Source organism: Leptonychotes weddellii, chromosome 12 (assembly GCF_054177405.1).
Source record: "Leptonychotes weddellii isolate Sample4059 chromosome 12, ASM5417740v2, whole genome shotgun sequence".
Taxonomy (NCBI): Eukaryota; Metazoa; Chordata; class Mammalia; order Carnivora; family Phocidae; genus Leptonychotes; species Leptonychotes weddellii.
This window is the reverse complement of record NC_138380.1, coordinates 61,519,691-61,545,457: the sequence shown is the minus strand read 5'-3', so window position 1 is coordinate 61,545,457 and position 25,767 is coordinate 61,519,691. Positions and strand designations below refer to the sequence as shown.

Below are 25,767 nucleotides of genomic sequence, written 5' to 3'. Positions count from 1 at the left end.
CACCTAGACCTGAGGCACCTGGGTGGCTCAGTTGGTTGAGCATCCAGCTCTCGGTTTCAGCTCGGGTCATGATCTCAGGGTCATGAGATTGAGCCCTGCATCGGGCTCCACACTCAGCACAGACTCTACGTGGGATTCTCTCCCTCTCCTTCTGCTCCTCACACGCACGCGTGTGCACACGCTCTCTCTCAAATAAAATCTTACACACACATACACACACACACACACACAAAAACACCTTGACCTCCCAAACACTTGAGCTCCTCCTCTCTTCCAGTGATTTTTTTTTCCGCCCTTCTTCAGACACTCACGCCCACGTCAGACTCCAGAAGTCTCCATTACCGATACAGTACTTCCTTATTCTCAATGTCACGCATCTCACATTTGGGCCACTATCTCCTAATTTTCCCGCTCTTCCTTCCTCTTATACCCGAACTCAAACAGTCTTCAACCACACTCAAACATACAATTCAATAAGCCTACCACCCTCTCATTGACTCCTATGCCAATGTCCTCTCTTTGCCCCTTACCCAGATTCAATCTACAGGCAATCATTATAATCACTCCCCTGCATACTCCTCACTTTGCTGGCACCTCTCCTACTCTGATGATTCAATGCTCAAGCCCTTAACCCTGCTTATGTTGGTCCCTTCCTATTCCATGCCAGGAGCCAAGCAGCTGAACTCTGGAAAACACTCAGCCGCACTAACTGGTCTCATTTTGAAGTTCATGACCACAAACCCTCAGGTGGGCCCTCAAGTGGGTCCTGCCCAGGATCCTTTCAACACTCCCACTTCTAAGTAACTATGTAGTATACTCTCCTCTCTCCTCAAACTGCCAGTATCTCAACCCGCATCCTCCCTCTCATCTATCTCCCAGAGCAGAACCAAGGAAACCAGAAGTCGACTTCTCCCAAATCCCATCACCACATCTACACAACATCTCTACCCTATACTCTACCTGCCCTTCCATTTCTCTAGCTCAGCGTTTCTTAGGGTTTTGGGGTATTAGGACCCCTTCACATTCTTATGAAATATTGAGGATCCCAAAGAGCTTTTATTTACGTGGTTTATATGTATAATTACTGTACTGGAAATTAAAACAGATAAACTTTTAAAGTATTCATTACTTCATTTACAAGTGAATAAACCTATTACATGGCAATATAAATAGCATATCTGTATGAAAAATAACTTCTAAAACAGAAAATATAGTGAGAAAAAAAAAGTATTTTATGTCTTTGCAAATCTCTTAAATGTCTGACATAATAGAAGACAGCTGCATTCAATCTGCTATAATACATCGTTTTGTTGGAGGGATATGAAGGATTTCAGCCTCATGAAGATGCATAATTAGAAAAGGAAGAAGTATTTTAACAGCCTTTTCAGATAACTGTGGCTACTCTACAGTACAAGACCAAATCCTAACAAGTGATCGTTCCTCAGAGATCAGTTACAATGTGGAATCCGAAACTGCATCCCACTGTGTTACATTAAACTCCACGGGTCTGTCTTGCACTGGGAGTAGATCTCTTACCCAGGCATGATTTTGAAACCCCCTGTACTAGACAACGAGAAAACACCTTTCCCTAAGTTATGCCCATCTTCCAAATGTTGGCACATTTCATTACACTATATTATAAACTCGCAATCATTAATATCCCCACTAATTACATCAGAAAAGTCTAAGTATTGGGAAACTGTCACATGAAAATTTTAATTCTCTCAAAAAGTGTTCTATAAAAAAAATGACTAGCTCAGCCAGCAACTCAAATCAGCTGCTCAAATGCTTTTCCTCAACCAACCACATGACAATAACCAGCAGCAATTCTTAATGCCAATTTTCTATACAGTCACCCAGAATTTTCAAATTATGTGTACTCAAGGGTAAGATTTAATAAAAAGCACTGATTTTTACCGCTTCTTCAAGGACATTCTGAAGGGGACCTGACATCCTCATCACTTCCATCACTGTGAACGTGTGGTGGTGAAGAGCATGACTGCTCACTCGTCTTGTCTGGCCTGGTGGCACTCCTTAACTGCAGCTAAGGCACCACACGTTGACCCCCCCCCCGCCCCAACTACTCTTAGAACCATCCGTTCAAAGACAACACAGTGAAAAAGGCAGATATGAATCTTAGTATTATTAGGTAAACAGTTCTGACCTCACGGATTCCTTGAAAAGGTTTTCAGAGCCTCCCAGGGGCCCAAGGACCACACTTTGAGAACAGCTGTTCTAGATGAACTCACCCAGTTCTCACAGGAACCTACCTCCTTCTCAGACAATGCACTAGAATTTCTTCCTTTTCTCTCCTACATGTCAGAGCTCCGCTCTCTACAGTCATTCCTGTCAGCTTACATTATGCTGTCATCTCTCCACAACCCTCCTTTCACCTCCCCTCCCCCTCCAGCCCTGGCCCCATTTCTCACCTTCCCTTGACAGCAACACTCTCCAAAAGAGGGCCTGCATTTCCTACGTAGAAGGGGGAAGAGGAGGAGGGCTGTCCCTACATATGAATGAGAAGTGAAATCAACACCCAGTCATTAATCAACCCTTTCCCGAATTAAAAAGAAAAATAAACCCAGGCACCTGACATTCCTAAAGGTTTTCTAATACACCAGCGACATAATACAAACCTTTTTAAGAGTTCTTTTTAATTTGCTCCTTGCAGACAGTGTCTAGCCACCACATTGCACGCACCCCCCTACGATTTCAGACATCAAATATTAACACAAAGTGAGAAATGCAAAAAGAAAGGGGGTTAATCAGACACCTTGAGAGAAAGAAAAAATAACACTGATTCAATGAGAGCTGCTAATGAGGCTTTTTGTTTTGGTAGATTAATTTGGGAGTCTGATGACTAAGAAGAAAATTTAAGCTTCTCAGGTGACTGCTGTTGATTATTACCAAGTTTTTTTTTAATGAAAGAGATGCTTTTGCTTAATTCTATAGTTTATGAATTTCAGGTGTTTATCTGAAATCTGTGTCCACCCTAGTATGTAGAAAACGCTCCTCATTAGCAAACTGAAAGACCTCCTCTTATTGATTCTGGATTATATTTGACAGATGATGAGCATTTCAGACTGTGAACTGCTGATATTTAAATACATTACCCTAATACTCTTTAAGCATTGCCAATTGTAAACCTCATTAACTCCCAGCATGTGGCCAAGGCCTGGATCTCATCGCAACAGCCTCACAAAGTGAAAACAGGTATATAAAAATGATTTTATCATCAACAACATTATTATATCCTCCTTCACCTTGTGAAGTATTTAAAGGCCATTTTTTTTTTTTTTTACCTCAGCTTAAGAGTGAACATGGGAAAGGCAGAGAACACACTTGATTTACACAGCCACACATTTTAAAACCCTAGATTTCTTTTTTATTGTTTCGTCTTTGACACTCTTATTTCTCATGTCTCAAAAATGAGAACAGGCCCTGGACTCTGTCCTCTGAAGAGAAAGGAATTATGTGTTGATTATGTAGCTGTCATTTTAATACAATAAAGTGGGGGCTGTGATGGTAAAGTGGACATGTTAGCTCATTAAGAAATCCAGACTTCTGATATCCCTTTTTTCAAAAGAGGAGCCAACTTCTGTTCTTGCGCAGAGCACAAAGAATTTCTATACCTGAGATGGAAAATGTGTACGTGTTAAAGTCATACATGATCTCAGCAATCTGATTAGATGCTGGAGCCAGCCAGCGCCCACCCCACACAGGCAGAGGTCAGGTTGTACCGGGCAGTGAGCATCCTGAGTCCAAGAGGCCACACACCCAATATCTCCAGCTTATTCAGGCCCCACTTAGTCTTCCCAGGTAAGAAGTTCAAGTACTAGGGAAAACAGTTTTGAGCCAAGCTCTCTCTAGTGAGATATCCCTTAATAATAAACAACAAACAGCAAAGCTCAAAAGGACATGCACAAAATTTATTTTTACTTGCTCCTGGTAGAGAGCTGTGTGAATAATGTATAAAAATCACCCTTGGATAATATACAAAGAATGCTTCATTCCCATTTTAAACAAAAACATAATGATGACAAATCTAAAACACACATCAAAAATCATACAAATAAACCCAACATCAAGCAGAGAATTCATACTGTTCAGCTAAGGTAAGAGGGTCTGGCCCCTAAAACAGAGGGTCCTAGAGACCCTCCGTCCCCTCCCTCTCCATTCTCCTCAAATGCTGCAACAAGCTCTCCTTATCCATGAGGCCCACCAAACAGAGAGTTTCCAGGACCAGGCATTCAAAGTTTCTTCTCATCTCTCTCAGGGAACTTCACAAATTGATTAACCCATTATTAAATCTATTAAAACAGTGCAATTTGGGGAAATCTAAACACAACAGGTAATTAGAAGAGGGGTGGGAAAAGGTGAAATCAAAGACTCTGAGTAGGCTATAACAGGCAAATTGTGCCAACCCCCAGACTCAAATTATCCTTTGATGGCTCCCCATTGCTCTCAGAATAAAGATCCCCAATCCTTGACATGAAGTACAAGTTCCTACACAGTCTGGCCACAGCCTGCCTCTCGCACCACTGTGTCCTGCACTTCCCATGCTCCTGGCATGCTAGCCTCTGCATTTCAGAAAATGAGCAAGAAGCTCACAGAATGGAAGTGTGACCAAGTCACTACCCAATGAAACACTGAATCAGAATGAAGAGTGCTCCAGAAAAACAGAATCCCTGTCCCGGAAGTTCATGCAGTGCACAGGCGTTTAACTTCCATGCCTAGAGTTCGGCCCAAACCCACACAGAAATGAAGCCTTCAGGAAGGGGCTGTGCCCTCACAGAGACAGGCTGCAGCAGGGGTCTCCTGGAAAACGCTGGGATCTAGCCAGAAGTTACTACTGGAAAAAAGGCTGTTCACGATCAGGCCGGTTGTGACTACAGGCTTTCTAAACCACAGAGAAAACAGGTATGTGAGGGTATGCGTTTCCGGAGCTGCTGTAACAGACTAGTACAAACTAGGTTGCTGAACACAACAGAAATTCATTCCATCACAGTTCTGGGGACCAGAAGTCCAGAACCAAGGTGACAGCAGGGTCACACTCCCTCCAAAGGGAGATACTTCAGGGGAGGAGCCTTCCTCGCCTCTTCCAGCCTCTGGTGGCCTCAGTGTCTGTGTCACATCTCTCTCCACTTCTCATAAAGATACTTACAGCATTTAAGGCATGGATAAGCCAGGGTAATCTCTTCATTTCAAGATCTTTGATTTAATCACATCTGCAAAGATACTTTTTCCTAATAAGGTCACATTTCCAAATTCGAGGGATTGATATCTTTAGGTAGACATTATTCAGCTACTACAGTGAGTAACCTAGAAACTGAACTAGAACTTCCATTCCTCAATATGCCTGGGCTCTCATCACTTAAGGGGGGAGGGGGAACAAATACTTCTTAGTAGATTTACCTATGTTTGGTCAACAAATTGCTGTGAAACAGGCCAGATATTGGACTAGACACCGGAGATCTGAAAATATGCAGGACCTGGTCTATACATGCAAGAAACCACAGCTGGTGGGCCAGCATCTACCCAAGAATAACTATTTCAATTCACCCTGACATCTGGGTCAGCACAGCTGCCACTATTACTTAAATGCTAAAGTTACCGATCTACAAATCGTTTTTCAGATTTTACTAAGCTTACGTACTAAAATCCCTCTGGCCAGCCAAGCGATGTGAAAAGAGCCTGGAGAGACAAACAGAGCCCACACCAGTGCTTCCCCTTTGTTTGGTGTAGGTGTTGTGCTTCCATGGGCCAACATGTGGCTTCATCGTGTGATTTTGTCAAGGAACAGTAGTTGATTTGGGAAGATGATTTGTGACTTGTGAACTTGATAAACGCTATGCCTCCAGAGAAAGGGAAAGGAAGGGGAAATGAAGGCATTCGCAGTTTTACATTGAGAACAGATGTATGGTTACACCTATTTGTGAAGTAAATACTGAGGAGCTGCGTGTCAGGGTTAGGCTTAGGGAAAATGGCACGTGAACATCTGAACAGCCTTGGGTCTTAGGCAGGTCTCGGCTCAAACACCCGCACTGTGCTACTAGCTCAGAAAGCCTAAATAGTTTGGACAAGTTCTTCAACTTACTCCATGCTTTTGGAAAGAGTTACAATACATATGGTGAGACTTAAAATATTTCTACCCCTGCATCGAGAATGCCTCTAAGTTCTTTCAAGGGAATTAATTAAACAAAAGGAAAACTAGAAACAAAAAGAAAACTGAAATAACTCTAGAAGGGCATGACTTCATAAAGTATGGTACATAATTTCATAGAAAATGATGAAGCTATTTATCACTGTTAATATGAACCTCATACAGAAATATGAGAATTGGTTGATACAGTCTAAAAGATTATAAAAGAACTGCAATTAAAATGCATTCAGATTATGGAAAATATTGATGCAGGTTAACAAATCACAGGAGACACTGAAAAAATTCTAAATAATCGTGTCGAGATGAAAAGATTATGGGTGGTTATTTTCCCTTTTGAAACTGAGGTTTTTGCAACTGAAGGAAGAAAAAGTCATAGGGCAACAGATTGAGGCCATCTAAGATTTTCTCTGTCACACTGAAACACTGAGATTTAAGATAATACAAAATCTGAAAGAAAATGTCAAGTTAAAGAGGATGACAAGATTATGACAGAAAAGGCAGTCTGAAACAGTGGAAAGGCCACACGGTCTTTGGAGGGAGTCAGGCTTGGTGCCAAACAGCTCGATAACCCACAGCCCCAGCTAGCTCATCTGCACAACCAGGAAAGCAGAGCCAGCATTTTAGATTGTTATAAGTTTTGAAAAAATATACATGTTACGTTATGTATGTACAACGTATGTTACATTACTGTATCTAATGAATCAAAGGCTATTATTTTTGGAGAGTACCTATAAAAATAAATAGGAAAAGCATGTATGTTAATGGGGGAAAAAAAACATTAGAAGGTATTACAATTATATAAGTTAATACCCATAAATATATTAATTTAATAAGGAACCAACATGTTCACCAAAAGAGATCAAATATTAGAAAAAATCCTGTCATGTTAAATTTAAATAGGAAATGTCATTATGAAGTTTTGATTTTTTTTTTTAAGTATATGTCTCCGTTCTTTCCACTGAGAAGCCAGAGAAGTAGTAACAACCTAGTGACAATAAGCCAGTGCCCAGCTTTCTGTTTCTAAGCACCGTTCCCAACCTAAAAGAACCAGGACAGGACTTCTTGAAGAAGAGTGATTTCCAGGTTAGAGGAAGGAAATACCCACGGTGAGCGTGGAACATCTTAGTTGCCTGAAGCAAGGAGCACTCACAGGCACTGGAGTTAGACTGAAGGGACTCCCCCTGCCCACACTGGGACAAGCTGAGCATCCACAAGAGTAACAGCAATAATTCATTGAATTTAAAATAAAAAATTCCAAGACTTTATACTGATATAAAGAGAGAAAGAAAACAGGGTTGAGGGAAGAAAGCTTTCTCTTAACAAAGAATGCTAGACAATAAATATAGAAGAAATGACAGAATTAGAAAAATCACCACTTGTCTTTCGGGGAGCCTAGGTGGCTCAGCCAGTTAAGCGTCTGCCTTCAGCTCAGGTCATGATCCCCGGGTCCTGGGATCCAGCCCCGCATCGGGCTCCCTGCTCAGCAGGGGAGTCTGCTTCTCCCTCTGCTTCTGCCCTTCCCCCTGCTCATGCGTTCTCTCTCTAATAAATAAATAAAATCTTTTAAAGACCACCACTTTTCAAACCGCAACATAATAACTAATTCAGGAAAGGATCATCATCGATGCTAACACTAGTGGATGAAAAGTTGCTGGGAGACAGGATATGCACATGGTCTCAGGATTTACTAATTACAAACAAAAATGATCTCTGTACAATCTAGGGGATGCCACCTTAACCAAGTGATCAAACCTCCCATCACCAATGCTATGACAACTTGCCTCCTGAGGAGGTACCATAGGTAGAACAGAATCACTCCGAACCTGCACCAAAAACTTTAACATGAATCCAGGCCTGAGAAAGCAATCAGACGAGTCCAGTATTGTGAGACTTTCAATAAAATAACTGGCCTGGGTTTTAAAAGTCAGTATCATGAAAAAAAAAAAAAAAAATTAGAAGGTAAGGGTCTGTTCTAGATTAAAAGAGATATAACAACTAAATGTAATAAAAGAACCTTGACTGGATCCTAGATTTAAAAACAAAAAAGCAAAAAAAAAAACAAAAACCAAAAACCAGCCATGAGCCATTTGAGGCTGGGGGCAGTATGTTAGAATACGGACCGGAAATTAGAAGATACTTCACAGCACTGTTAATTCTCCTAAGGAAGATAATGGTATGGCGGTTATGTAGGAGAATGTTCTTATTCTTAGAAGATAAATGCCAAACCACCATGACGTCTACAGTTTAAATAGTTTAGCCAAAAAAGAAAATGATGTGTATGCATATATTTGTATATAGAAAGCATGTGTGTGTAAAAAGAGAAGACAAAGGTGACAAATGTGTTAACAACTAGTCAATCTAGGTGCAGAGCATGCTTTGTTCATTATATTCTTTATAGGTGTTCATTATATTCTTTCAATGTTTCTGTAATTTAAAGAATTTTTAAACTATCAAGTAAGAAAAAAAAATGAATCTTAAACTTTGAATCAGACCATTCTTGTTGTATGTGAGCTTGGTCACACTTCCTATGAATCATGAACACAAGGCGTGTGAAAGTAACCAAACTTCCCCCCCAAAAAAATATATCTGGAGAATAAATCTACGTTCTATCTAGCTTTTGCTTCAATGGACTAGTGTGAAATATACATCAGCCTCTCCAAGCACCAACCAGCAGAGGCCCTGTGAGGGAATGATGGCCTGCTCATACATTACACACACTTTCCCACCAAGCAAAAAATGCTGTGTTGGGGTGGAGACAGAAAATAGAAGTAACCCAAATAACCTCTGTCAGAATAATGAACAGAGAAGGCACGATCCAGCAACTCTCCGGGATGTTATTGTAAGTATCACAGCCAATATCCATCCCTCTCCCTCCTATCTGCAAGACCTTCATTTTAGAGATTACTTCAATGGAAGATGGGACCACAGGCGCATAAATAAGAAAAGGGAAATGCTGGTAAAAATTGAAAGCATTTGCAATACATCAACAAATTTTACTATAGTTGTATCTTAACCGGTGCATGTGGGAAAAATCAGGTGACAGCGAAGGCCCAGAGTAGAGAACACCACTCCGGAACAGCAGGTAACTGCAATCTACGGAAGGGGGTGCTGACAGGTGGAGCAAGGGTAGGAGGCTGGGTCTACCACAGTTAATATGGAGAAGGCCAGTTCTTGGACATGGTACTTGGCTATTAGGGGACACTGGTATTTGTATTACCAAGAGTGTGGGGCTCAATATTCCACACTTAATGGTAAAAGCCAACTGCAATCTTAAACAGCTTAGGAAAAACTCATTTTTTAAATGTGACAACACTGGTAAGGGAAAAAAAAATCCAAAGGCATTCAGCAAAGTGTCAGTCTCTTCCAGCTTGGGTAGAATGCCCTTCTTAGTGATTTGGAACCATCATATTATTGTCTGTTAGATTCATACGATTTAATCATATGGAAGATTTCAAAAGTTATTTGAGCAGAGGAAAAGATCATAGAAAAGTTACGTTCATAGAGCTATATTTTACATTTACTCACAATTTTTACAGTTCCCTTGAAAAATACCAATATATGTACAAATATTCTAGTAGATCTCATACCACTCATCAACTACAATAAGTCTCTGAAACTATAAGCAGTTCTTTACTGTCAAAAAATACACACATAGGGGTGCTTGGGTGGCTCAGTTGATAAAGCATCCGACTCCTGATGTCGGCTCAGGTCATCATCTCAGGGATGTGAGATAGAGCCCTATGTAGGGCTCTGTGCTCAGCGCAGAGTCTGCTTGAAATTCTCTCCTTCGCTCTCCCTCTGCTCCTCCCCTCCTCAAGTGTGCTCTCTCTTTCTCTCTCCCTAAATAAAGTCTTAAAAAAATACACACATAGGGTGCCTGGGTGGCTCAGTCGTTAAGCGTCTGCCTTTGGCTCAGGTCATGATCCCAGAGTCCTGGGATCAAGTCCCACGTCGGGCTCCCTGCCTGGCAGGAAGCCTGCTTCTCCCTCTCCCACTCCCCTTGCTTGTGTTCCTGCTCTCGCTATCTCTGTCTCTGTCAAATAAATAAAATCTTTAAAAAAAAAAAATACACAATAGAATCCCCAACTGTGATAAGAAGGAAATGTTAAAGGTATTCCTAAAATAATGAATTAATTGTAACAGGTAGAGAAAATGCTCAAGATGGAAAAGTATTCATTGACTTCCTAATCTTTAAAGCAACAGAAAGCTATTTCAAACAAAAAAATTAAATGAGATAATTAAAAACAAACATACCCATCTTTGGTCTGATCCACTACACCACTTAAAAGCTCCACAGTCTTTGGATTAGGCTGGCTTTCTCCAAATATGTTCAAATATCGAGTGACGAAGTCATTGGGAGACATGAAAAACTCACCATTTTTTTCAATGCTTGCATACTGTTTAGAAAAAAAAAAGAAGATATTTTACCCTCAAAAGTATATAATCATGGGATCAATATGTGAAAAAGCTGAAAATATTCAAAGGATAAAACATCAGATATGATAATACACTTCTCAAGCACAATTATTTCCCAACACCTCATAAAAAAAACAAAAACATGTTAAGTGTGCCAAGTTTTATGTTTATACCAGTGGTTCTCAGGTTCTCAACTGCGGGCAGCTTAGCCTGATTGTCCAGCTTATAAACACCAACGTCCCCTAACAGCCAAGTACAACCTAAGAGGCCCAGCCTTCTCCCTAGGTTTCCTGCCTTTCAGGGATGGGGGGAGGGGTGGGCAAGGTTTCTCTAGCTCTACACTTCTTCCGTTTGTATTTATTTTTCCCCACAGAGGACATCTGACAGTGTCTGATGACAAATTTGACTGTCATAACCTGAGGGGGAGGGACGCTACTAGCATCTAGTTGGGAGAGGTCAGGACGACCCCCTACAACAGAGTGATCCAGCCCCAAATGTCAACAGTGCTGATATTGAGAAACCCTAGTTTACAGAAATTTGGAGAGACAAATTACATCTTGTTTTTAGCAAGGACATACAGCTTAAAAAAAAAAAACAACAAAAAACAGATTTAATTATAAAATCATGGATGGAAACAACCTAATTCTTTTGCCCCCATTCCTGTTTCAAGGGCACCAATAATGCAAGAAAGGAGGACAAACAAGCTAAGCTGGAAAGAAGCCGTATGGCTTCTTGTGGGATTTTATGGAAGAAGATATGAAAGGCTGCTCTAGTTAGTGTCTTCTCCATTCTAGAGTGGAAATGGTCAATGAGAATTAGGTGCACTCGATGCTTTTTCACAGTGTTCCTCTTGCCTTTAGTGATAGATTCCAGTGCCCATAAGCGGGAAGCTGCTCATTCCTGTTCCGTGGAGTCCCAGGGCCCATGAGAAATGCTGAAAAACAACATGAGATCATACGGTATCCTGATGGTGCAGGAGAGGGCCTGTTGATCCTGGGGACAGAACAGTGATTTGGGGGTAAGGAGGTGAACTCCCTGAGCTACTCGAAGAACAAGGCGAGATGGATGACAGCGACCACACCGGAGGCCACGGTGATGTGGGGGCACCGTGGGGGCGCCCGGGAAGGGAAATGCAACCATAGTATCTCCACTCCCTCCGCAGCTGCCGCAGAGTCAAGTCCCATTACAATTGTTTCTACAAGTCACTTGTTATTTCTACATTTTAATTCCAAGGCAGGACAAACTCTTGCTTAGATACTCAGTAACAAGCTCTGGAGTCCCTCAGGCCTGGCCGGTGCTGAGCTCTGCTTTTGCCTCTCACCACCTGTAGGATCTCAGGTAAGTAAAACTTTCCCGGCCTCTGGCTCCTCCCCTGTAAAATGGGGATAACATTACCTGCTTCTTAAGGTCGATGATAGAAATAAATGAATAATCATGTAACACACTTAGCACAATGCACTACACACAATAAGCACTTTATAAATGTTCTGTACGATCCGTTTCCATTTAACATTTTTTTTTTTTTTAGCACAGTACAAAAGAAAAGCTCAAAACTGGTCCAAGAATCCCACTATTCTTCACTTAGCATTGAAATGGATTTTCGGAAACGTAGAAGAATTATATTTTGATTTTCCTGAGGCAAAACAAGATAGGAAGTACAAAGGAGATGTCGCTGCTAATTACAGCGATCCTATGATTGAGAATCATACCTATGTTTGCTTACAGCAGTGAGTAATTAATTTAGTTAAAAACACAATTTAACTCTTCTCCCACCAGTAGACGTTTAGGTTATTTTCCAGTTTGGGGTGTTTTTAAATAAAGCTAAGGTAACCAGCCTTGTATATAACAATTGTCCAAATTCCTGGCAATCTTCAATGGCTAGACTCCTGGAAGAGAAATTGTTGAGTCAAAGGAGAGGAACTTGAAGGCTCTTGATACTTATTATCACACTGCTCTCCAAAAAAGACTGTACCTATTTACACTCCCATCAGCAGTGTGTGAACATGCCCTTTTCCCCCTTTGTCTATCAGATTTGTTGCAAATATTTTTTTTTATTTTTTTTTTATTTATTCATGAGAGACAGAGAGAGAGAGAGGCAGAGGGAGAAGCAGGCTCCCAAGAAGCAGGGAGCCCGATGCGGGACTCGATCCCAGGACCCTGGGATCATGACCTGAGCCGAAGGCAGACGCCTAACCATCTGAGCCACCCAGGCGCCCCAGATTTGTTGCAAATATTTATCCAGTTTGATACTTGTAGATAATTGAGTCTGTAGATTTTTTTCCCTCCTTTGCAATTTCTTCCATTACTTACTTCTAAGTCTAGAAGCTAAGCCTTCCTCATCTCAAGACTAATATTCACCCACATTTTCTCTTAGCTTTTAAATAGCTTTATCTTTTAAGTTTCAATACATTGTTACTTTATTTTTTTATGTGGCTTGAGGTAAGGATCCTCCAACTTTAGTTTTTTCCACTTAATCTCCTGGTTGTCCCAGGAGCACAAATGAAATCATTCTCCCTTCCCCCGTCTTTAGGATGCCACGTGTATCACAAACTAATTATCATATGATCAACAGGGAACAGCTTGGCAAGTAAGTCTCATCAGTCAGCAACAAATGGCTTCCTAAGGTAGAGGCTCCCCTCTGGGGCTGCCCCCAAATTCCATGGAGAGATGCCAGGACGCGCTGACAGCTCTTGCAATCCCTGCCGCAGGAATCCTTGCCAACTGACCTGTCTACTCCTGCAAGACTGCATGCATCTTACTTGCTACAACTAGAGAGAAAGCTCTGTCAGGACAGGATTTTTTCCTGGGGTTCTCACTGCAGCATCCTCAAGGCCCTGGACTGGTGGCAGGCAGAGAGTGAAACGTGTCCAATAAATATCTGTCGAATGAAGGAAAGTTTAAAATTATTGTACTACTTTCCTCTCAGGAGTTTTCTGGGCCATGATCAGTGTTTGATTTTTTTTCCCACAAGTAACCTTCAGAATCATTGTCAAGCTGCTGTCCCCTAAAAAAAACTCCACTGAAAGTACAAAATAAAATTACAATGCCATACCTCTAACCCTTACACAGGACAATTAAAAAAGTATTTGCAAAAACATGAAGGAAATGCAATTCTCAAATACTGGTGTTATGAGAGTAAACCATTAAACCACTTTAGAAGGCTGCTGGGCAGTGTCTCCTCTAACAGAACATGCACGGAACCACAGACACGGCAATTTCAACCATAAGTAGGTCTCTAACAGAAATGTGTGTAGAGAAACGTGTGTGTATTTTTTTACTAAAAAACACGCTTTAGCATTTTAATGTCCACAGCAGCATTACCTTCAATAGCAAAAAAATAACTCAAACATCAACCAACAGTTATTGGAAAATAACTTAAATGTCAACCAACAGTTATTGGACAATAACTCAAACGTCAGCCAACAGTAGGATGTATAAAAGAACTACTGTGGTATAGCCACACTATGGAATACAACACAGCAATGAGAATAAACTAACACCAACCACATGTAACAACAGGGATGAATCTTAACAACTAAAGCAAGAGTGAAAGAAATGAGGCACAAGAAAACACAGTGTTATGATTCCATTTCTATAAAGCTGAAAACCAGACCACTGGTTACCCTCAGGAGGGGTGGGTAATGACTGGAAGGGGCATCAGATGGCTTCTGGGGTGGTTACACAGGTGCGTGCTCACTTTGTGAACATTAATGGAGCTGTACATTTAGGATTTGTGCACTTGATTTATACCTCAATAATTTACATTAAAAAAAAAATCGAGACGTTTTCTGCCCCAGTTTTTAGAGGTGATAATGAAATAATTTTGTAAATGTAAGAACATATTAATCTGAACACGGAAGACACAGTTTTCTTCAGTCTGCAAAACCAGCTCATTACCAAGGCTGGGTGGTCTGCCTTGCGATTACCGTAAAAATGTCAAAGGTTGCTCCTTCGACTGATAGAGGTGGATTCTTCGTAATATGAATGTCCTGACAAAGGTGCCCTGCTGTCCTTGCACCAGTGAAAGGAGGGGCAAATGGTATTTAATCCTTCTTTGGGACTAGATTTTACAAGTGACCTGAAGCCTCTCTCTCCCTTACAATTTTTTGTAAGTTTTAATATGATTAAACATTGCAGGCTATATGCAAAAAAACAGGTTCAAGAGTATTCATTACAATGTTGTTATACGAGCAAAGCAGAAAAGACAACCAAGCATCCAATAATAGGAAGCAGCTAGATAAATTACTGTAAAAACAGCCATACACAGGAACAGCACACAACAATAAAAATACTGTAGAAATATATTCAATTATAGGAAAAGGTTTTCCTAACATATTAAGTGAAGGGAAAAACTGGAGAGAACAGTATTTTTTCTCGTGTTAAGGAAGAAGTTTTAGGGGCGCCTGGATGGCTCAGTCGTTAAGCATCTGCCTTCAGCTCAGGTCATGGTCCCGGGGTCCTAGGATCGAGCCCCGCATCGGGCTCTCTGCTCAGTGGGAAGCCTGCTTCTCCCTCTCCCACTCCCCCTGCTTGTGTTCTCTCCCTCTCTCTCACTGTGTCTCTGTCAAATAAATAAATAAAATCTTTAAAAAAAAAAGGAAAAAGTTTTATATACATACACAGAGATAGAGAAACAGAGATAGGCATATAAAATACATATTTATATATATAGACATGGATTTTATCTATATGGCAGAATCACAAGTTACTTTTCTTTACATACTTCTGCTTTTTAAATTTTTGCCAATGAATATGAACCATTTTCTCATTTTAAAAAAGTTTTCTTTTAAAAAAGAAATTAACTGTTTTTCCAATTTTGTTAACAAAAATTCTAAATACATACATGTTGTGTTGACAAAGAATAATTGTAAAAAATCCAAGTGTAATTCACTATGTATCATCATTACAAATTATCATAGGGCCTATTCCCCTTGTCTAGTCCCTTTACCCAGTTTTCCCATCTCCCACAGCTTACACTAGAGGCATTCAGCTACTTCCACCTGTAAACAGTACACATCACCCCCTTTGCTCTCCCCTGAGCTAACCGTTTCCTTCTCGATTTTCCCCTTCTTATTACTAGCATCTCCCTGACCCAGGCTATCTATCCAGGGGTCATATTTATCCCCTGTGCCCTCTCATCCACTGTACAAGATCATTTCCATCAAGCAGTCCTTCAAAATGTTTTAACCTTGCCCATTCTCCATTCCCCCTGCGGCCACAATCCTAATCAAGTCTTTAGGGCCACGCACCAGGATTACGCCCAAGGCTGCCTAACTCGTGGCCCTGTTGCACCAACCAAATCTCAAACCCATCCTGCCAGTGTCACTGGATGACCCAGAAAACCCCCAACAGCTTCCTATTTTTCAGCTGACGTGCCAAACTCCCAATTACCTTCTAATTTTGTCACCCATACCCTGTAAGGCGTGGCAGACTCCCTGCCACAGAGATGAATTTAAATAAACATTTGAAGGAGCAAGAATCCTTCAACCTGGAGAGGCTGTGTGCTCCCGAGCCCATCTCCCAGCCTTCCCTCGAAGGTGGCCCTCTTCCCCGGAATTCCTCAGCTGCCCTCCTCCCTGACTCCCCAGTTCCCACTCACCCCAGGGCTCTCCCAAGTCCCTCTCCAAGGAGCCTTCTCTGACCACTCCCCACCACAGGGACCGCTCCCTCCTCCCGTTCCTGTGGCATTTGCTTTCACCACACTGGCAAGCAGGCACACCTAGATTCTCTTTCACCTACTGTGTGCCTGTAAATCTGGTCTCGCGTATAAAAGCTGAACTCCTGGAAGGCATGGTCACTGCTTATACCTCTCTTGTACATCCCACTCACCGCAAAGCTTCATGGTGTTTTATTTAAACTGTGAGCACTCAGACACCTGCTCAAATTAACATGCAGTCAGGGAAAGAACATGTCAACACCTAGGTTAGAAACAAAACTGACCACACCTGGACTTCAACTTCCACACCCAGACAAAATGTTAGCTGCCACTTATCACCAGAAGAGGCTGCATCATAAACTCAGCCGCCTCAGGCTAGGAATGCTAGACACCAGTCTAGCCCTGCCTACCACCCAAGTGCACTGCCCAAGAGCCTGTGCTCTGGGTCACCCCCACCTGGCACTCACAGCCCTTTGTTCCACACCTGCTGCTGCCTCTGCCCAGAACGGTCTTCCTCTGCCCCACAGGCCTCCTCTACCTTCTCCAGCTGGTAAGTACCTACTCACTGTCAAGCCCAGCTCCAACATCACCACCTCTCTGTAACTGCAATGACCCTTGCTGACAAGATGTAATTAGCCCCACATCATCTTCCTACTAATTAACGCCATATAATGCTTATCAACCATATCATGGCTTTTTTTTTTTTTTTTACACTTACACACAGTGAGACAGGAAATGGCAGGGGCCATGATTTATGCATCTTTACATCCCCAACACTTAACACTGTACTTCACATACAGTAAGCAAATCCCCCCCCAAAAAAGAAGTGGAATTTATTTTAACTCTTCTCAAGGATAAAATAAGCCACAATTGGGCCCACCTCAGTCCTCCAGGACCCCTCTCTCTTTCCTTCTGCCAGTTCCACTGGCTCTCTCTGACCTCCACAGTTGCCAACTCCTCTGCTATCAGCACATCTGGTCCAAAGGTCCACCTCCCCCCCCCGAGCTACAGAAGAATCCTCTAACTAGTGTAACAGACAGAAGGTTGGGATATTTATCAAGAATAAAAGTCAGGAAAAAGTCATAGAAAATCAGCAAAGTAGTCAGGTTTACTGAGTGCTTACTGCTGATCCATACTTAACGGAAAAGCCCGGCCACAGTGGAGACGTGCCTGGCAGAGCCCCCATGGGCCTCATCCCTATTCTCCTCCCACCACAACATCATCTGTGGCAGATGGTAAACAAGAGATCCCCCACATGCTGAGCCAAGGTGGATTTGTGTTGGTACTACACTGCCCCAGCCTGATGAGATCACCCAAACCTCTGCCAGATCCACAATCCCTTCCAGAAACTGCTGATCACTGTTTTCTGCATGGATGGTCCCCCCCTTCCTGGCCCCATCATCCCCTAGGACTCTAAGTCACACTCTCATTCAAAAGCCACGTAGTCTTAGCCACCCCAAGAGAAGACAGCATTTCCCTATGTGCTCCCAAAGATCCCACCCCAACCTTCAGACTCACTGACACAGAAACCTCACAGGTGGCTCTCCAGAACTCTGCATGGAATTCCTACCCGACCAATCTGATTTGTCTCCAGTAGAGACTTGCCTCCTGTTGACAGGGAGCAGCTGGAAAAGACAGGTTGTTCCCAAGTAGGATCTCAACCTAACCAGCTGCCATGTGGCTCAAAAGGTGGACACAGCTTTTACCCAGGTGGAGCGTTTCTACTGGATCACGCCAAAAGACCAGTAGGTATCCAAGATGCACCATCTATTGAGACACTCAGAGTTTTTCCCATTTCCTGTCAGAAGGATGCCCACAACTATCGCTGGTTTACAAAACAGAAGTAATAGAGAGGTCCTGAGTTCAAAGAATGATTATGACTTTGCCAGCTCAGGTTAATGAGCTTTTATCCATTTTTCTAGGGTCTCTGGCAACCCACTACAAGTGGTCTCCTAGAATTATACTATGAGTTTTATATTATAGATCTTAAATACACACACTAAAAATGTCTACGGTTCCCTCATACACACCTCATCCCAATCACGGTGAGCCCCCAATGCAGGGCAACAGACGCTAGTCCAGGTGCAAAACAACGCATTTCTATTTCCTGGACTTTCATGATCTAGAATCCTTTTCCACCTTAGAATCTCTATACTGTGTTGTCCTCTCAGGCAAAAACCAGATTTATAAAGAATTCTGCTTTCTTACACATAATACAAACCTCCTTACAAATTGTCACTTTTCCTCCCCCCTCAAACCTACTCACATTTTTAACCATTTCCTTTTGAAGCCTCTGTCTCTCGTGTTTGAATTATTTAATTTCAAGCACTTACTGAATCAGTTATCTAATGCATATCAGGTGCTGGGAACTTTCATCCAGGTTTTTTTACTCAATCTTCACAAATTTTTATAACTCAGGAAGATGTTCATACATGTACAAAGTAGAGAGACCAGGGTAAGAAACTCAATGTTCCATTTACCAATTTCAAAAATTATCACCACGCCAACCACACATCTTCCCTCCCCCACCAAAACTGGATTATTTAAAAGCAAATCTCAGACATCATAATCTCATTCGTAAACACTTCAGTGTGTATCTCTAAGAAAAAAAGACTCTTTATAGCTCCTGTAATCAGAATACCATCATCCAGACTAAAAAATCAATCAATAAGAATTCCTTGATATCAGATAATCCTGTCAGTATTCAAATTCTCTGATTTCTCAGTAGTTTTTAATAATACATTTTCATGAGGAAAGTGATGCTCACAATATTAGTAACTTTCCAGGCCATATATTTGGTACACAGCAGAACGTCAAGTGTCTTATTTGAAGTCTTCGTCCTCTTCACGTATAGCATAGTTGCTTTCCCATCATGTTTAGAAAAGGCCCACATATATACTTTTTAAATGATCTTTACAAAATCGGCCTTTTCTTTTTTGAGTACTTTAATCCAACATCACGTGATTCCATGTTTGGGACCTGAGGTAGACTTTTATTAGAGTATCATTCATTCACTGCCCAATGTCACAAAGTAGGGGAAATCTAAGAAACTAAGGAAATATATGGTATCTGTTGTGAACTGATATGTACTATTACTCATACTGGGCCTCCACCACGAACCACAGTTGCAATAAAATGATGATAATGATGGTAACAATGATGGGCTTCTACCAACAAGAGGCAAGGACAGCCCTCTCTGGATGGATGAAGGATTACTGAAATGTTAACAAAGAGCTTTCAACTTTAGAAGAAAAAGCATGATCATCAAACCGCACAGGTGAATCCTGGAAAGGTAAATGAGTTGTGAGACTAAATCCCCCAGCAACTCCTTTCCAGTATCTGACACCAAGTGAGAGAAAAGAAATTAAAATGTAAACCATACTGCCCTCATAAAAAAATCACCTGAAAGTTTCTGATACATTTCAAAAAAAAAAAAAATAGACATAATTGTAGTAGATCTCTTTCATAAGTCTTAAGTAAAGATACCTTTTGGGATTTTTTTTTTTTTTTTACATATATAACAATGAAATAAAGAGCTGTTTGAAAATAACCTTTAAAAGTTCAAGAACACAAATCAAACAAGAAACAAAATAGATTCCTTTATACTGACCTTCAAAAATATTGTTCTAAGCTCAGCTGGATCTGCTCTCTTGGTTAAAACCACCTATAAATAAACATAAAAATGTTTATATTATTAGAACAAAGCTGAGAAATCAAGCTAGCAGACTGAAAGAAAATAAACTCCAGGTTAGAAATTAGTGGATTTCATTTTTGTACTTAAAGCACCAAATTTCCCCATTGCATAAACTACTCCCTGGATTTTAAATTAGACTCCTATGTGGCTTCTAGAATGACAGCAGTCTGTGCAAGAAACCAGTAAAGCTCTTAATATGTGGTATTTAATGTATATCATTTTTTTTTTTTTTCAAAAAGTAAGTAGAAAAAAAGAAAACTTGAAACAGATCTGTAACCACCCGGCATTTTTAAACTACACACCAGAGTGATCCATACCCTTCCAGAGGGGAATATTAAATATTAAAGTACAACTTGTTAACTATGCAAGAGAACATAGTTCTTAAAGAAGTTGGTGAAGGAGGCAAATCACATTAACAAACAAGGGAATTACTTCGCACAGTTCTGCCAGGAACAGGCATGAATGCCTAGCTATCTGGGTACGCCAAGCAAGGTCTCCTCCTCTCCCTGACTTTTAAGAAGTCAGAAGTCTCCAAAGGTATGACTATTATTCTCCACATTCTAGAAATACAAGGGGCTACGGTTACCTTTCAAGAACAAAATTTGACAGATTAGCTCAGAATAGGTGTTGTGCTTAATTCCCCAGCCCACAAAGTCCAAAAACATCAGTGGAGAAAAAGCAAGACAAACTTGAATATGGGTACACCGGGCCAACACAAAAGAGTCCTTATGTGGAACCAAACAGTGGGCTTATTCAGTGTCCCATCACCCAATCCTGTTGGCAAAAACCATCATAAGACTGAATTCTCACTAAGCACAGCGTCACCCCATGATACAGCCAAGGAGGGGTTCCTGGAACCACCCTAATACCAGAGCCATGTCGCTATCCACAGGGAGATTTATGCAAATTGTTCTAAATCCCTTCTGTGTGTTTGCAAAGGCTCTTCTGAGATCTTTGGACAATGGGTTCTCTGTCTCTAAATATGTAACTGCCTGAGCTTCTTGGCCTGCCGCTGTCAGGAATAATTTTATTAACTAATCACTGGAATGGGAGAGGTAGTTTTTCTGAAACGAGCTGGTTGGTCACCTTGTTTCCCAAAGCAAGACTGATAACTCCTTTAATTTCAGCTGAGTACTTGTAACCTCTAATGCATTACCAAATCTTTTTAAAATTCTAAACTAGTTAGTACTCTTTGGAGAAATTATTCAATTAAGGAGGAAAAAAATAGAATGCTAACCAACCTAAGACTGATGATAATGCCGATCTATAGGTTTCAGGAGAAGATTCCTTCCTTTCGGGTTTATAGTCTGAGGAAGGGAGGATAGGCCAAACACTATTGGAGAAGATGAAACAGTATAAAAACGCCTCCATCCTCTTAAGAGCACAGAAATTCCAAGTTCCATATCTCACGACAGTCCTTAAGTAACTTTTTTTTAGAAGGCAAATGGTGACCCTAGGTACTTAGTTGGGTTTCCTTTTAAAAGCAAAGGTAAGTTTCCACAAAGTGAACGATTCTTGATCCATCTGAATACCACATCCTTTAAAATCTACTTAATTCACTATGCCGTGCACTTCATAAAGCTTTCCCTGGGCAATGCTATTTTACAGTGAACTTCCCCTGCCCTAAATTCCCACAGCATTCTTCCATTGCTAATCCCCAATTGCACATCAGTGTTCCCCACCAGGACTGCACCTCTCTAAGAAACAAAGCTTTCACTCTAACTCTGCCAGGATCTAAGGCACAGGAGAACACAATCCATAAAGGGAGAAAATAACAAAGATCAGAGCAGAGATCAATGAAATAGAGACTAAAAAGACAACAGGAAACATCAACGTAACTAAGAGCTGGTTCTTTGAAAAGATGAACAAAATTGACAAACCTTTAGCCAGATTCACCAAGTAAAAAAGATATAGACGGCACAAATAAAATCGGAAATGAAAGAGGAGACATCAACAACTGGTACCACAGAAATACAAAAGAGACTACTGTGAACAATTATACTAACAAATGTGACAACCTAGAAGAAATGAATAAATTCCTAGAAACACACAACTTACCAAGACTGAATCATAATGAAATAGAAAAATCTGAAGACACCAATTACTACTAAGGAGATTGAATCAGTAATTTAAAACCTCCCAAAAACCAAGTCTAGGACCAGATAGCTTCACTAGTGAACTCTACCAAACATTCAAAGAAAAATTAATAACAATCCTTCTCCAACTCTTGCAAAATATAGAAGAGGAAGAAACTCTTTCAAACTCATGAGTCCAGCATTAGTCTGATACCAAAACCAGACAAGGATGCCACAATAAAAAAAAAAAATTACAGGCTAATATCCCTGATGAATATATATGCAAAAGTCCTCAACAAATACTAGCAAACCAAATTCAACAATATATTAAAAGGATCATATACCATGATCAAGTGAAACTTCTCCAAAGAAGATACACAAATGGCCAAAAGATACATGAAAAGATGCTCAGTATCACTCATCATCAGGAAAATGCAAATCAAAATCAAAACCACAATGAGATGTTACCTTACACCTGTTAGACTGGCTATTATTAAAAAGAGGAGAAAAAAAGGCAAGAAAATAACAAGTGTTGGCAAGAATGTAGAGAAAAGGAAACTGCACACTGCTGGTGAGAATGTCAATTGGTGCAGCCATTATGGAAAACAGTATGGAAGTTCCTCAAAAAATTAAAAATAGAACTATTCTACTTAGGGGTATTTATCTGAAGAAAATGAAAACACTAACTTGAAAAGATATATATGCACCCTCATGTTCACTGAAGCATTATTTACAATAGCCAAGACATAGCAACAACCTAAGTGTCCACTGATGGATGAATGGACAAAGAAATTGTGAGATAAACAGATATAAATAAATATAAAATGGAATATAATTCAGGCATAAGAAAGAACGAATCTTGCCATCTGCAAGAACATGGATGGACCTCAAGGGCATATGCTAAGTGAAATAAATGACAGGGAAAGACAAGTACTGTATGATCTCTCTTACATATGGAATCTATATATCTATATAAAAACAGATATAGAGAAAAAAATAGAACAGACTGAGGGTTGCCAGAGGCAGGGGAGTGGGGTGGGAGAAATGGGTGGAGGGTGTATAAGTTTATTAAAAGTTTTGTTTAAAAAGCAGGACTTATTCACCGATGTATGACCAACATCTAGTATAATGTCTGGCACATAGAGGCATTCAATAAATATTAGCTGAAGTACTGAATTCTATGAATTAATTTTTTAAAAATCCATATAGTGACCCAACAAATCTAAGTCATGCCACCTAATGTGTATAGAACATTTTATATTTTCAATGCGTGACTATTACCTCATTGGATCTTCACAGCAAAATCTGAGACCTGCAGAGAGCATAATATTGCACCCACTTTACACAAGGAGAAATCAAGACTCTAAGAGGGTCAATTATTTCCCCAAAAGTCAGATCTGGCACCAATTTGTGCTTCCATTTCTAAGTGTTGTCTGAGCTGAGATCAGATTCCAAATCTTCCATCTCTTACTCTGTTCGTCTTTCCACTGAGCCGCATTGTGGGCAGCTTCAAACTGACCATAACTTACATTAACCACTAATATAATACATGCCTAGAAATCAAGAATCTCCCAATTTCTTCTACCACACCAGTTTGTAGTGTCCATCCAGTGCTGTGATTAAGAACATGGCTTTAGGGGGGCACCTGGGTGGCTCAGTCGGTTACGTGTCATCTGACTCTTGGTTTCGGCTCAGGTTATGATTTCAGGGTCCTGGAGCAGAGCCCTGCATCGGGCCCTGCATTGGGCGTGGAGTCTGCTTGGGATTCTTTCCCTCCTTCTCCCTTTGCCCCTCCCCCACTTTCACTCCCTAAATAAATTAATTTTTTAAAATCTTAAAAACAAACAAACAAAAAAAAAAACATGGCTTTAGTGTCAGGCCACCTGTGACTGGGGATCAGGTGTGATGTCTAAACTAACTAGCTATGTGACCTTGAGCCAGATCTCTGACCTCTCAGTCTCACTTTCCTCACCAGTAAAATGAGAAGTCCTGGATGGTTGAAAGGGTGATAGGAGATAATAACATCAAATGCTTAGCACCACAAAGAACACAGAGTTAAAGCACTCGAAAAATGAAATCTATTATTTGTATTATTTATGGAGAGGTGTTTATATTCTACCATGTTTACTTTTTTATTTATTTAATTTTTTTTTAAAGATTTTATTTATTTATTTGAGAGAGAGAATGAGATAGAGAGCATGAGAGGGAGGAGGGTCAGAGAGAGAGGCAGACTCCCCGCCGAGCAGGGAGCCCGACGTGGGACTCGATCCCGGAACTCCAGGATCATGACCTGAGCCGAAGGCAGTCGCCTAACCGACTGAGCCACCCAGGCGCCCCACATGCTTACGCTTTAAAAAGCCAAAGTGATGAGTAACCTGGCTCATAACTTAAGAAGGAAAAAATGAGGAGGAGAGAAGGGAAAGGAACTCATGGATCTTCAAAAACATTCAGCAAATCACTAACCACAGACGTTTTCCTAACTCATCCCCTCTGCTATCTTAGCCCCAACCAATGCTACTTCTTGAAAACACACCCAAAGTTCCAGATATACCGTGGAATTTCCCTGAGGCCCATGGAAATGTGTATTAGGTCCTGAAAACACTGTAATGAAGCACAAAATAACTATGGTTCAATAGGGGATAAATTCAGAAAAAAATGTTTACCAGTCTCTTGGCCTCCCCACTGCTGTATGGCTAGTCAGAATTCCCAGTTCTACTTCTACCTCCCATTCTTACCTTCTTGTTTGGGTATCATGTGCAGTGAAGGAATAACACTTACACAGCTTCTTTCAAGACAACGTAAGTTAGAGCTAGAAGTACCAGTGTTCTGAGGGTGTGCTGAGATGGATTCTACCTGGTGGCAAAAATCAATACCCAGGAAGTTTTAGGAGCTGGAAAAAGGGAACTACAGAAACGTAGCCTCCCTTTTTAAGTCAACTCAAAACAGCTGCTTGGCACGCACACACTGCAACACTTTAACAAGCCTTTAGAAGATTCATCAAACCTGAGTTTCCAGAAGTCTGAATTTCATTGTTATATTTTTCTTATACTAACAGCATGTAAATATTTACAGCTACTGTTCTTACAATCTAATTGCCTGATTTTATCATGCTTCTGAATTTGCATTTGTAAGAATAGATTCCTCTATTAAACAAAATTTGTGTATCAAGACTTTTAAATAAAAGAACTAGTTTTCAAACATAGTTAGGAAAACCACCAAGAAGGAAAAAAGTTCTTGGCAGATGACTATGAAATATTACTATTGCTACTTAAATCAATACAACAGAGAATCTAACTATAGCAGCTAACTTTCACACACAGTCAAGACTCAGGGAAAAGAGGGAGGGCTAAAATAGAAAAAAACTATGCATTATATATTTTTTCCACAAACTGGGAGGTCAATTCAATGAATCTATGTTCTATGGGACAAAATTTCAGGACCACTGAGTATGTAAAATTTTTGACAAGACAAACATTAGATATAATAGCTTGAACAGTTAACAATAGCATTTGCAAAACAGGTGCACTAGCTAGGTACATCCTAGATATAAAAAACCAGCCAACAATAACATAACTTCAATGACTGGGCTTTTAAAAGGCAGTAGCAGGAAGCATGGCAAGGAGAACCAGAAAGATACTTTCAGGACGAATAAATTCACTCTTACTTTAATATGAGTTAGGGCAGCCAAAAGAAGGAGAACATCAGGAAAGATTTTTCTACATGGAGGAATATTGTTTAAACGGGCTTTTTAACACTGGAATCA

General features: G+C 40.7%; 1 protein-coding gene across 1 annotated transcript in view; it reads right to left on the bottom strand.

The window, feature by feature from the left end:
• SLC25A13 (solute carrier family 25 member 13) overlaps nucleotides 1-25,767 on the bottom strand; it is a 175,854-nt gene that overhangs the window by 131,373 nt on the left and 18,714 nt on the right. The window contains 2 exon segments of the mRNA XM_081799691.1: nucleotides 10,418-10,560; nucleotides 19,846-19,899. Of these exon segments, the coding sequence (XP_081655817.1) occupies nucleotides 10,418-10,560; nucleotides 19,846-19,899 (197 nt within the window).